This window comes from Vidua chalybeata, chromosome 4 (assembly GCF_026979565.1).
Source record: "Vidua chalybeata isolate OUT-0048 chromosome 4, bVidCha1 merged haplotype, whole genome shotgun sequence".
Classification (NCBI taxonomy): Eukaryota; Metazoa; Chordata; class Aves; order Passeriformes; family Viduidae; genus Vidua; species Vidua chalybeata.
Window position 1 is genome coordinate 47,235,663 of NC_071533.1, and position 14,049 is coordinate 47,249,711.

The 14,049-nt window shown below is 35.9% G+C and overlaps 1 protein-coding gene across 1 annotated transcript in view; it reads left to right on the forward strand.

Annotated features, from left to right (window-relative positions):
- NFXL1 (nuclear transcription factor, X-box binding like 1) overlaps nucleotides 1-14,049 on the forward strand; it is a 44,525-nt gene that overhangs the window by 18,732 nt on the left and 11,744 nt on the right. The window contains exons 16-19 of the mRNA XM_053941639.1: nucleotides 2,804-2,944; nucleotides 5,387-5,553; nucleotides 6,318-6,387; nucleotides 13,242-13,346. Coding sequence (XP_053797614.1) covers nucleotides 2,804-2,944; nucleotides 5,387-5,553; nucleotides 6,318-6,387; nucleotides 13,242-13,346 — 483 coding nt within the window. The remainder of the gene's footprint in view (nucleotides 1-2,803; nucleotides 2,945-5,386; nucleotides 5,554-6,317; nucleotides 6,388-13,241; nucleotides 13,347-14,049) is intronic.

Below are 14,049 nucleotides of genomic sequence, written 5' to 3' on the forward strand. Positions count from 1 at the left end.
TCATCTTTATGGCTAAACACCATATAAAGGTTTCCAGAATTTCCTTGTCCAGTTGATTTTTATTTTCATATTCTAATTGCTTTTATGCATTTGGGAGATTACCTGGAAAGCTTTTGAAAGTTGTCATGTCTTTTTTTCCTTTCTTTCCTTTCTTTATCCTGTGGAAGACCTGGAGTCTGAAAAAATGTTGCTTTTTTTTTTTTTTTTTTTTTTTTTCTTTCTTTCCCATTCAGCTCTCATAAAATATTGATGGTTCTCATCTGCCTTCTTCATTCTTCAGCTTATCAGCCTCCTGGAGTTTGTGGCTACTTTAATGTTTGTCTCTGTAGCAAGAGTTCTAGCCCTCATTTAACCATTTCAGAAACTCATTCCAACTGTAGGAAGTAAAACTTTACTTTCTCAGCTGGATTTATTACTTAGATCCACAGCAGAGAAATGGAGAAAAAAAAATGTAGGTTTAAATTAATTGAAAATTTTCAATTTTTGGCTACAGTATCAGTTGATTCCAGGAGATTGTTGTATCTTACTGAGCTCAAGCTGAAGCTCTTCTGGATGCAGCCAGAGGGCTGGGATGTTCCCTATAGTCATCCCTCTGAAAGCTTGGCTGACTTGTGTGCTTCACCACTCTTGCCTTTGTTTCACAGTGCCTCTCATCTGTGTACTTGTGCTACTGGGAGGGATGCTCCAATTCTGCCTAAGTGCTTGGCTGTAACTGGAGCTAGTGGTTGTGTCCTTATCTGGTGGAAGACTAACTTCTGGTAAAAATAGTCTCACCAGCATTTTGGAACAGTGCACCCCTAGAGCTCATTTTTATTGTTGCCCTGATCTGCTGTCACTGTCTGAGCCACAGCAGAAGCATAGTCATAAAAAAATGAGTGGCAATGGGTGAGCAAGGAAAGGTAGAGAAGTGGGTGGATTGTAATGTTTGATACATCTTTTCTTTCATTCTTTTATCTTTAACATCCTTTGACTACTTACATTGCTACTGAAAGGATGTTGCACTCTGAGGGAGATGGAGAGTAGGTTGTGAAGGGGTGGGATATTAGGAACATTAAAAGCTTTGGTAATTGGTGTGTGCATTCTGGGTATGGTAGTATTCTCTGCTTCAGACCCTGTTTTTATTAGGCCTGCTGCTTGCTGGCTTTTCCTCCTTTGGTCACCAGAAACATCCATCAGAGACAGAGTAGGATGTTTGCAAGGGGCAGTAGGAGCCAGGGGTTCAGACTACTTGTTGTGGTTGTTGTATTAGTGCTTTAGCCAGCATTAGCTTCAGCTCTGACACAAAGGTGTGAAAGTGGTTGGATGTGATGGCCTCAACGTTTTCTCCTGTGTATGCCATGCTTGATGTTCAGCCTGCCATGCAGACTGCATTCTTGGTGAGTCAGGATGATTAGGGGAGTTCAGAAGTCTTGTGAATGAACTGGATTTTGAAGTGATGTGGAGTAGTATTTTTTGGGTGAAGCCCAGAAAAAATTATATAGGCAAGTGGATTTAAATTGTACTTTGTGTGATTGAAGGAGATAACATGGACAGTGCTGAAGGGAGGGTGTCCCTCATTCTTCCCTGTGAGGCCATCTCTCCTTTATTTTCAGTTCCTGTGTTCATCTGTTCGTCTGGCTAGGCCACTGGCAAAAGACAAGAAGCATTTTTCTATTGATTCCTTCCACTTTGATTATTTGAATCATCTTTCTGTAAAGAGAGATGTTTGGTAGGACTTGTTCAAAGTGGTAGGAGATGGCTGTGAGGGCTGTAGAGTTCGAAGAGAGAAAAGGAATGGGTACCCTGCAAAGCTGTTCAGTCAACCACAGCTGCAACGTAAAATCACACCCTTAGTCCAGTCAAAGTGAGTTATGTCCCATTAGCCTCTTGTGTAATAACATCATGAATAGTTTTTCTCTGCAAAGTGACATGAAATAAAGAAAAAAATTTTTTTTTTGACAGCATCACAGAAAATTAATTTTTTTTGGTATGGGTATTATATAATGGTTGGAAAATGCTAACAGCGAGTTTCCTCTAATCCTTTTGTATGGAGGGACTTGTACTGTTCAACTTTAGGCTAGTAACCTAAAGGTTAGGAGTTTACACTGGTTTCAGTACCAATGAAGAGTAACGGCTTCTAAGTAGATGTTCTGAAGGTTTCTGCAGAGTTCTGTTAACAAGAGTGTTGACCTCAAATTGTAAAGTACAAATGTGACATAAGACATTAAAATCTTAGTCCTGTTATGGAGCTATTTCTGCTTCTCCTTACCTCTCTTGGGAGTTATATTTGATGTAGTCACCTGAAATTTCTGGCTTGCAGGTGGTTTTCTGTTTTTAGACTGTAAAATATTTTTGATTTATGGTGACAATAACACAATTAGCCCTGTGAAAGCAAAGTGTTACTGTCTTTTGCAATAATAGTAAACCACCCTAGGAACCTCTAATGGAAGACATGAGTGTAATTCAAAAAGACAGAGCAAATGATGCTAAAAGATTTGAATGTATAATAGTCTTTCAAAAAGAAAGGGAAACTGCTGCAAAAGTTAGCTTGTTTAATGAAGTGTGCTTGTTTTCCTATTACAATCAGTGTAAAACAAATTTGTATGAATACATTGTTATGTGGACAGGGACCCAAATTATACTTAAAAAATGAAACAGAATTTCTCTGGTGTTTTTTCTTTTTCAAAGGAGAGCCAAAACATCTCTGTAATAATTCAGTGTCTCTGTGTGTAAATATATATATCTCACATGCTACATATGTGCAATGTTTGTATATATATCCTACCTGCATATCTATAGTTATTTATTTATTTTTAACTTCTAGGTTAGTCCTTTACCATGTCACTCTGCAAATCCCTACTCATGTAAGAGATTTTGTGGACGACTCCTTGACTGTCAGAATCATACCTGTATGAAAGAATGTCATCATGTTACTAAATCGAACAGTAGTGCAGATGGAAAGAAGGTAGGTTAAATTTGTTTTTACTTTTGTTTTTGTGTATTTTGCATGCATATGTGTTGTCCTCAGTTTTACTTGGAAAATAAGGCATTTGCAGCTGGAAGATACAGATCTATTCCAGATCCCGCTGGGAGACTTGCATGTGTGCTGTTCCAATTGATGCTGTGACAGTTAGCTAATCTATATTTCCTTAGACTACAAATCTGAGACAATATTACACTTTTTGCAATTTCTATACGTTTTTGTTGTGTGATGGCATTACTTTGATTTCATCAGAACCTTATTTAACACTCTTGAGAAGTCTCCTCTAAAGTCACTTTTTGTAACTGTCAAGATCAAGGGAGCTACTCATAAAGCTCCCTGTATACAAATGCACTCTACTGGGGAAACTATTTACTGAGGAGAGCTTAAATGGATTGAGGAGGCTGAGAGACCTTTAGGAGAGCACTGGAAATGTTGCAGAATTGCTGAAGACTTTTCAAAGTACTGGGATGACATATTAATGTTTATCAGTGTCTACTAGAAACTGTCATTTATGCAGTTAAGAAGTTGCAGGTGTTAACTGCTGAAGATAACATGAAACAAAAGTATAACACTTAAAATTGTTCAAGTTATGAGCAGTCAGAGCTACATATATATATTTTGTGGTTTGGGAGAGAAATGATTTGGAGGAAAACAGCTTCTCAAGTTTTTTAAGTGTTACTTCAGAAAAATTTGCTATATGGGCAGTCTGGGCATTTAGAAAACAGAAGCATTTGGTTGGGTATAAAGCAAGAATGTTATATTTTAACTAGGTTACATTTAACTTAAATAGCATAATATCTCTGTGGATTCATGTCCTGGAAGTGGTGGTGTTATCATTTAATAACTGTATATCGTAGCTAACACATTAATCTATGATTGTGGAAATTTTGTCTGAGGAGCATGGGCTGTTAGTGCAACTGGTGGAACAGTAACTTGCAGCAACAGAGTGACATCAGTAAATAGTGAGAGTGACAGTTAAGAATCCCCAGTTCTGACTATAAGAGGCTGCCTTCCTGAAGCCAATTAAAATGTGAATGAGTCAGGACTCTTCCTAGCTCCATTTTGAATGAGGCAGTACATTCTCAGAAGAATGGGAGTCTATGTACCTGCAAAGCATGGGTAAATCTCATTTCTCAATTTTCTTCAATTCTTATGATCTCAAGTTGGTGTTGACCTTTAGAGCTTTTGTTCTCTTGTTTTGGTAGACTAAATGTAGTCAGGGCTGATTAAATTTCTGGCTTACATGTCTGAGTAGTGATTTTTCTGTCTGGAATTTCAGTTTGTTCTGCATTTTGTATTAGAAAAATGTTGCAGAAAGGCCAGCTGTTTGCTTTTATCCACTGTTAAATGTTATATGACAGTTTTTTAAATGGTTTTAGTTGCTGTTGTTTTTCTTAGATTTGAATTTTTGTGAGTTAAGATTTGTAAACAATCATTGTACAAAGGTTTCTTTTTAAACTTCAGCAAAAGTTGTTCAGCTGTAGAAGGAGAAGGAAAGGAGACTGGGAAAAAACTGTTAAAACCTTAAAATTCTTATGCCGTTATTTTGAACAGCATAAAGTGGAACATTGGTGTTGGAATAGTCCTTTTGGGGAAGCTTTGTGTAGCTTCATTCCTGGATAAATTTGCTTTACTTTGGCTGACTTCTTGGAAACTAAACATTGAATGTGATAGTGAGCCTTAAATATTGTGCTGTGTAGGTTCAGTTGATAAATCATGTCAATCTATCTGGGTGTATTTGATGGCAGACTGGGGTTCTGGAAGTGTTGTTAAGAATGTGAGTAGAAATGAAGCTTTATTTACTGTGTTGTGCTGTTCATCACCTTGTGCCAGTGGTTGCATCACCTGCAATGAGAATGACATCCCAGCTCTTGTAGACTTGTGTAGTCTGTGAAGTAGAAGCAAGACATTAGGCAGCTCCTAGGATATTCCCAAGTTAATAATCCTTTTTGGAAGATTATACAGAATATCATGTGTGTATGGAAATGATTTAAAGTTTGCTTCTTAAAATCAAGTAAACCCCTTAAAATCCCTCCACCCCTGTATTAGAGGGTAGTATGTAATGACTCAAGCATTACAAGAACATGTTGAGTGGGATAAGTTGGTTTTGAATATTTAATGACTTATTTTTCTAACAGTTTTCCATAGAGAATTAAAAAGGGTATGGTCACTTTCAAAACACTAATTCTTTTATGCCCAGGAGGGAAAATAGAATTCTCTTTGACTGACAAACACTGTCATTCCTGGTTTTCTCTTAAAAATCATATTTTAATAATTACTCTTGCTTGTGAAATATCTTACTGAATAGCTTGATTCTCATAGCAAAAACACCCCAACTCTTTCTTTTGTGTAACGGATCATTAATGACACCTCACAAAACAAATACTTGGCATTTTCTTTAGTACTTTGTTTTAATTTTGTTAGGCGGGTCCAGAATGTTCGCAGTGTGAAGAGGAGTGCACCAAGCCCCGGCCAGCTGGCTGTCCTCACCGCTGTGTTTTGCCCTGTCATCCTGGGGATTGCCCATCATGTCTCCAGATGCTTAAAATAAAGTGTCACTGCAAACTATCAGTACTGTATATTGAATGCTTGTAAGTGTCAGAACACAACGCAGGTTTTCATTTGAATGCCATTAACTGGAAAGAATTTGAAATGTCTGGGGATGGGAGCTACTCTTCTAGCAATTTATAAAATTTCTCTTGATTATAATTTCTAAGATAAGGGTATTTTCTATTTAAATTTTGCAAGTATTTTATTTGGTATTACTGCTAAAATTGCTATAAATGCATGGAGTCTCATGAACAGAAATTGTTTTTATAATACAGATAATCCTTTGAATTATGCAAATATAAAGTAATCTACATAAAATTTGTTCTTTATGTGCTTCTTTTAGAGTATGTAAAGAAGAATTTTATACAAGTATTAGAATGAATGTAGTTAGTCTAAAAGGTCTTTGTCTTTGCAGTTAATGTCTTTCAATTTCTACCTGTTTTAATTGAAAAATGACTTAGTTTTTCAATTTGTACACCTTTTTAATCATTCGTGTGTGTGGATAGATGTTAAGCTAGACTTCACAAAATACAAGTTGGAACTTGGGGATTGTTCTGAAAATATTCATCACATGCAAATATATTTTTCTTTGTTCATTTTATTTGAAGTGCCTCAAGTCCTCTAAATTTGTGTGGGTTTGTCTGTAAACCAGGGCAGTTTGTATTAGTCACACAGGATGTGGACCAATGAGTCTGCTTTTTTATAGTGAAATACATGGAAAATACACTCCTAATTGCATTGACTTACGCTGTTTTTAAATAGTTTGTTTTTTTTTTTTAACACAAATACATCTTTCCTTTTACAGAAAACTAACATGTGCTGATTTAAAAGAAAAGGAGCTTCTTATTTCCTGCAGAAATCAGTGTCCAAAAGAGGTAAGCCATATTAAGAAATACTTGAGTTGATGGGTATGTGGAATTTTGTGAATATAGGCCAAGCAAAATAGAGAAGTTTAGTCTAAGTGAATATGTTAAATTATAGATGTGAAGGTGGTTAGTGAACTGTACTTGAAGGACATTTATTAATATAGTGCTGTCAACTAGGAGGCTTATATTAAAGGAACAGAGGTTTGTCTCCAAGGCACTAATGCCTCGAATGTTTAAACATGCAGATGAAATTGAATGTGGAAGAGTATGTCCTCTAACATGGTTAAAAACTGGTCATCAGTTTATATCTCAAAAATTATAGGCTGCTGTCTGATTAGCAAAAATGGTAAGAATTGTGCTTGCTATTCTCATGTAAGTGCAGATTTAAAATCCCTGTCAGTGCAATTTGGAGGCTCAGGGATTTTATACTTAATAATTGAGATGTGATAATAATACCCTGGTGTGTTAGTGAAATATATGTTAAGCAGGGTAAAATGGAAGACAAGCCAGTTAGTCTCTCTGCTCTATCTGGGTATATCTAAAGATTTGCTGTGAAAAAAAGAATAATGTCCTTACTACATGAGCATCATAGTAGCATCAATAAAAATTCCTGTTCAATACTATGTTTAAGTAATAAACGTTGTGGAATAGGGCAGGAGCTGGTTGGAGAAGCTACCAAGTTTTCATCAGAAGCAGCTTAGAAATGCTTCAGAATTTCTCTTGCAGCAGTGTTGCCCACAACTGGATGTGAGGGATGGGCCAAAGGACTTTGTCCTTGTCCCTCCCAATTCTGCAGTTGTGTGCTGCTTGTGTGCTTTCAGAAGTCCTTGCATTGCTTACTATGTTATGCTTTTTCCTTAGTTGTCATTAATTGTGCTGAGAATGACGGCTCTTTCTTTGCTCCATTTCCCACTGAATGGTTAGAAAATGTGTAAAGTGGAAAAGCAGGAATTTCATTATCATCCAGTGTCAGAAACTTCAAATTTGAGTGCTTGTCTTTATTAGAAAACTTTTTAAAAATTATTTTGATTAAATACAACAACTTACAAGATTTCTCCTGCTTTCCCAACAGTGTCTGATCCTCTACTTTTCAGACGAGATTGTGTTAACCCCAACAGGAAGGTTGTGCTCTGTACATACTTCTGTCTTCTGCTTTTTGCCCTTGTAGATGCCTATCTGATGGATTTTTTTTTCTGTAAATGAATGTTCCTGTCACCATTTTCTCATCTGGAGGTCTGAAAGCTCTTTTCCTGGTGGGGGGAACACTTTGGGATATTACTTAATTGTCCATTCACCTCTTAATTTTGTCCTTTCATGTCCTTCTCTGTTACTTTGGTTTTATTTGCTCCACAAATTCCTTCTCTGTATTTTCAAGAGTGCTTACAATCTCTTATCATGAGCTATATGTTCTGTACTTCAGCTTCTCTTCAAAGAATTTTTTGTTTCCCGTAGCTCATCTTTGATTATGTAACTGTTGTGATTTTTCTGAACATATTCCCCAGACTTAGTCTGGGATTTAAAATCCACCTAGCAGTAGTCCCAAACTTTAGCTTGCAGTTCAGAATTGCCCTGTTCCACAGATAATGTCTTTTTTACTTAGTTTGGTGGTATGTGAAATAAGGAGTACAGCCACAGAATTAATGTTAGTTTTATAAAGCCATTCTAAAATTCCTACTCCTATAAATGCTAAAAAATAAGTTTTTTTCTAGCTTCTGCTATCCAGAGCATTGTTCTACTGTAATTGATGATGGAAAAATACATGTTCTTCCTTTCCTGTGATGCTAGCTCTAGATCTTACTGTCTTTCATGAAATATAGAAGTTACTAGCTATTAGTACCTTCTTGCTTCAGGTAGTTCATATCTTTGTGTTACAGTTCATCCTACTTTCTTCAGTTCCTAATTTGGTAACAACATGGGTACTCTATGGGGTTTTTACCATTTTTTTGTCTAAAAAATCTGTTCCATTTCTCTGAATACTGAACAGTTCTAGGGATGTTTTGTCTGTTTCTGTTTTATAAACAAAATATATCTCTGCAGCTTTGAGAAAATTAGATACCTGTATTATAATGCAAATTATACTGATAGTTCTCTTCTAAAGGAATCATCAATAAATACAATTTGAAGGGGCAGCCTTAACAGGCACCACCCTGCCACTCCCATCACCATCTCTCCCCAGCAAATACAGGCCAAATCCATTTTGTTGTTTTTAAGTTTTTGTCTTGTGAGACAAGAACTTACAAGCAACTTGGCCAGAGATAAGATGGATAGGACTACTGAATTTAGAGCATTTACAGATTGCAGATCTAAAATGTCTGCCCAAAACAAATTTGGAGGTGTTTTTGTGTGTAGTTCTGGAAGCCTCAAGTAAATGTCAAATTAGTGTTTCTTGAGAATTTTGTTATTCCATATCAGAAGCTGGTATTGAGTCATTTGCAGAGCTCAGTGAAGTTGATGTTTCCTATAAATCAGTGTGCACTATCACTCCTAGCTTACCATAGTGCAACTTAGGTTCAATAGAATGCAGTTGTCATTTTGAGATGTTTTTGGTTAATGGAAATTGCAGTAGACAGTATTAGTAGACAGTGGTAGGACAGCTACCACATTTGTTTTACAATTGTCATGGTACATTTGGGGATAAAGAAATCCAATTATATTGTCTGGTCCTTTGAAATAATGTTACACAATCTTGAAAAACTTGAGAATTTTCATGCTTTTCTTTTGGCTATGGCAGTATAACACTAAAAAAGTAACTTCCAGCATTGCATAGTACAGCTGACATTTCCTTTCTGCTCTAGGGAGAAATAGTGCCTTTAATGCTGCAACAGCTGTTATATATGAGATATTTTAATTAAAAAAGTTAATTATTTTATAACAAGATATCCTGTTAACAGAAATTTAACTTTATTTTTTCTTAATCAAGGTGATTAAATTCTTATGATCATGCTTGCAGATGTTTTGAGGCAATTCTTACATAGAAATTTTAAGTCTGTCAATTTTCATTGTTTATGTTTTCCTGTCAGTATTTGTGAATCTGTATTTAATACTTTATTTCATGTAGTTAGTATTTTTTGACAAAATAGCCATACTTTGTAGTTTTACTGTGCACTCTGCTTTTGTCTTGATGGGAAGTACATGACTCCATTATGATAAATCTTTTTGGGTTTTTAATGCATTGAATTAATTAAGCATTCTGGAAATAAAATTTCATTCTGGAAACACACACTGCAAATATATGTGGATTGTAAAAATATAGTTTTGTCTTTGGAAGTGGTGAAATTCTCTTTTGTACTTAGCTCTTGTGCACTGCCTATGGAAAAAATATTTGTAGGACGTTTTTGGTTGGGTTTTTTTTCAGGGCTGTGGATTAAATCCCTTCTTTTAATGGCCTTGCCATATTAAACATAAAGCCTGTCTAATTTGGGCTTTAGTCCAGAAGCTGTTGACAAGAGATTTTGTACAGTCTAAAGGATCAGAAGGGGGCACACACTTTCTGTTTCATCACCAAGTAGTTCAGCACTGACACTTAAAAACAAGCAAAAAAAAATCCTTTCCCATTACAATTTTTATCCAGCATAAGCAGCAGAATGATTGCTTTTGTTTGGTGTGAACATGGGGAAATGTTGTTTTGTCATTCATTTCACAGCTTCTCTTGATACTTTTTTAGTGTTGGTTTTACAGTGGAGGGAATAAGAAGAAAGTTCCCCGAACAGAGATATAGCACCAGAAAAAAGCTGGCAGGGAAACTGAAGTGTGTACATTTGCTTTTCAGTGTTGGATTAAACATACTCCTGTGCTATAAATATTTTGGTCTAATGGTGTCTAAGAATTTTATTGCAGTAGCACTTAGAGGTTGAGGTGAGTCTTGAATTTGTAGATCTGACATGTCAGTTAGGACACAACTGTTTGGGCTTTGATGCTATTAATGAAACTGTGCCTAATTACTTTGGAAGAGTAAGCTGGAAGTAATACTTGTAACCATGGCTTGTTCTAGCCAGCATGAGGTGACTTGCAGGTGAGACTAGATGGAGTTACTGTGTCTGATGCTCTTGTGTAGGGAGCCAGGAGACAGTGTTCATGCAGGAGCAAATTGGTTTTGCAGAGACTGTGGTCAGTTGTGAGGTGACTAAGCCATTAGTCTCCATGTCCTGGGTGGTAGTGTTGCCTTGCTAGCATACAAGGCTTGGAAAAGCTTCTCCCCTCATATTTTCAAAATGAGGTGTCACCCTTGCACCAAGAATGGCACAAGAACAGACGAGAGACTGAATTGCAAGAGGAGAAAAAGAAGCTTTAATACAAAGGATTCTCCGGCTTATGTAGACCAATATGATACATTCTACTTGATTGGCTAGTTAATAAAAACATCTTTCTCACACACTATTCTTGAGAAGAACAGAAAAACAAAGTGGAAAAACACCACCTGCAGATTGTTTATACTAACAAGTTATCACATTCCTACAACTCCCTAAAAATTCTTACAAGCCACTTGGAGAAACGATTGCTGTTTCTCTCCCCCTGACCAGGCTGGCATCCACAAGGAGGCAAAATAATTTTTGTATTCCAGGGAAAAATATTTGCTGATGATCAGTTGTGCCTGAAAAAAACTAGATTCCTTCTTTGATAAGGTGATCAATTTATATATTTTTCCCTCCAGATAAAATGAATAGATGAGATCTGCTGCATATGGATTCAGCAGAGTGAGTGAATCAATGTTACTTAGTGAATGTGTAGTTCAGATGCAGGAGAGCATTAATACCAGCATGAAGGTGGCTAAAGGAAACAGCTGTATTTGATTCTCTTTTGAAAAAAACACCCAACTTCCTCCCCCAAAGCAACATCAAAACTAAAGAAAAAGATGGAGCAAGAGATATTAACAGTAAGGAAGATTTCCCAAGGACTGAACTGACACTTAACTTTGCATTGTTTTCAGTAATGACCTCAGCAGTAAAAAATTGTAATTTTCTGATGAAAAGTTGTGGGGTGTTGACAGTGTATGAGAATTGAGGAAGTGCATATGTAGAATACATGTATTGTGATACAGAATAAAAACAGAAAAAAAACCCCAAAACAATAAGACCCTACGTGTGAAGCTTATAATAAGCTCCCAGGAAACAGCAGATATTTTTATTTTCACAGCATAATTAGCTGGAGAGAAATGCAATGACAGCTGAAGATGTTTTGGGGAACGTACTCTACTAAGAATGGGGTGCAATTAAGGCATTGTACAAAGTCCTTCTTGCTGAGATGTCACTTGAAATATTACATGCAGTTCTGGCTGTGTATTCAAGAAACATTGATTGAACATAGTTGAAATTCAATTAAGGGAATACTATGATAATAAAGAGCCTTTTAAGAAAAGACAAATACTTCAATATGAGGATAAGAACTGCAGCTTAGACTAGCTAGAACAAACCTAGGGAACTCAGAAAAAAGCTCTTGCATCTTGTAGTGACCTCATGGAGGTGAAACAGCAGAATAGGCTCAGAATAGGGGACTGTTTCCACGGTAAGCTTTCATCCAGTCCTGGAAGGATATATGAGGTACTTGCCTGTAGGAGGACTGGATTTCAGGACAGAACATGGTGACTTAAAGGTTCTTTCTAGTCTTGTATGAAATGTGCTGAAACAGTAACTAAGAAACTGAGCTGAAAGCATGAAGTATCTCTAACAGGTTGTGACTGTCATGGACATAAAGACATGTATGTGTGTTCCATAATTTTAGTCTGAAAGATTCATGTTCTCTTCAGGTATGTGTTTCATGATACTAGCTCATGGTGGGTGAAGTGAGGTAGTATGTATACATTTTGAATTTTTAATAAAGGTGTCTTAAAATTGTATGTCTTAGAGCATTTTCAAATTTGTGTTAATTCCTTGATGACAGTGCAGAGGTGAAATTTCACTTTTGATAAAGAACACTGTCTAATGCTATTTTAAGTAGCTGAGGGCTTTAAAGCTCTCTATAAGTAAATTGCTTAGATGTCTTCTGTGAGAATCTATCTTTGGCTATTAACAGTATTGGGTTATGTAACTGAAAATGAAAAATTGTTACTGTGAAGACTTCTTATGAGCGAGGGATATTTTTAGTTGAGTTCTTAACAATGAAAAAAATCTGTGTACTTTTCTGACATATTTTATCTAATGCAATTCTGGGAGCACTGCTACATTCTTATCAATCAGCATACTTAAACTAGTAACTGAATTCTTACATGGTAAATGAACGATAATATTTTCTTTGTATGTTAAAAATTGCACCAGCAGCAAAAAAAGTCTTTCTCTTTCAGATGGCAGAAATAGGATAATCTGCCAAATGCAGAAATTGAGGATTTTGTGAAATTATTTTTAACATTATAAGAATTTTGGTGACCTTTATTTGACTTCTGCATAGTTCAGATAATGCTTGAATACAAGATTTCTTCTGCAGTATTTTTGATTCTGATTCTTTCCTCTTCCTTTATTACTCTGTCTGATCTACAAATAGCTACAATACACATAATTTCAGTTTTCAGGTTTTTTTTACCTTATCCATTTGTATTCCCCCAGCATAGAGATAGCTAGGGTGATTGTTGTATACGTTACTGTAGAAGTGACTGTTCTTGAAATAGATGAAAGGAGAAATTCTCTTCTAATCGAGCTGTGCCAATAAAAGAGAAGTCATCCTACAGGAACTGAAAACCAGTAAATAAGAAGCAAACATTTCCCTCCACAAAAGAAAAAAAAATTCAATTATTTCACAAATTAAAAGACTGATTACCTGAATGAATTTCTCTTAAAATTCTGTGTGTGAAATAAAACCAATTCCATAGGTTCTTGGTAATTTTACAGTGCTTTATTGATGTGGGAGTTTAATTTGTGTTTTGTTCCTTACAGTTGCCCTGTGGTCACCGGTGTAAGGAGATTTGCCATTCAGGTAGCTGTCCTCTTAACTGCAGCCAGAAGGTTAAACTCCGATGTCTCTGTAAGAGACTGAAAAAGGTAAATTTACAAGTTGTAATTTTGGAAGGATGTATATTATTTACATGTTCCTGAGCTTGTATGGATGGATTATGTGGATGCTGCAGATTGGAATAGGGCCTGTTACTATAGTAGAGCTGTAACAATTCACATCAACTGAAGATCTGGGCTACTATAGATTCACTGGAGAATATCAAATCTTGTTCATTCTAAAATATGTTAGTTGCCTGACTTAGGATAGCTTTATCTTCATTCACACTTAAATTTTTGTAGTTTTATGAGAAAAATACTCAGATGACCTGGAGTGATTTGAGAATAAAAATTATATTTTTTGATGATATTGGGAAAATATACAGAAGCTGGAATTAGCATAGATGTTGTGAAACCTGAACTAATGTAATTAATTAAGGTTCCTTGCAAACTTAAAAGCAAGTATAGGCATCAGCATCCTTAGCTTCTAACAGAAGATAAGAACAGATAAGGACAAGGTAATATAACAAGTTTACTATAGCTATACACTATTATGAGGGGAAAACCAGAAATTTATATGAAGTTTTGACAAATGATAATGTCTTAATGAAAAAAAAAAAGATCTGTCTTAATTAAAAAATGCTTAAATTACCTTTCTGGACCAAGTTAACTTCTGAACCTTCCAGCAGTTCCCCAGAGTCCTCAGCTAATCCAAAATATGTTTTGTGCATCCAAGAGGTCTTGCAGGTGGGAT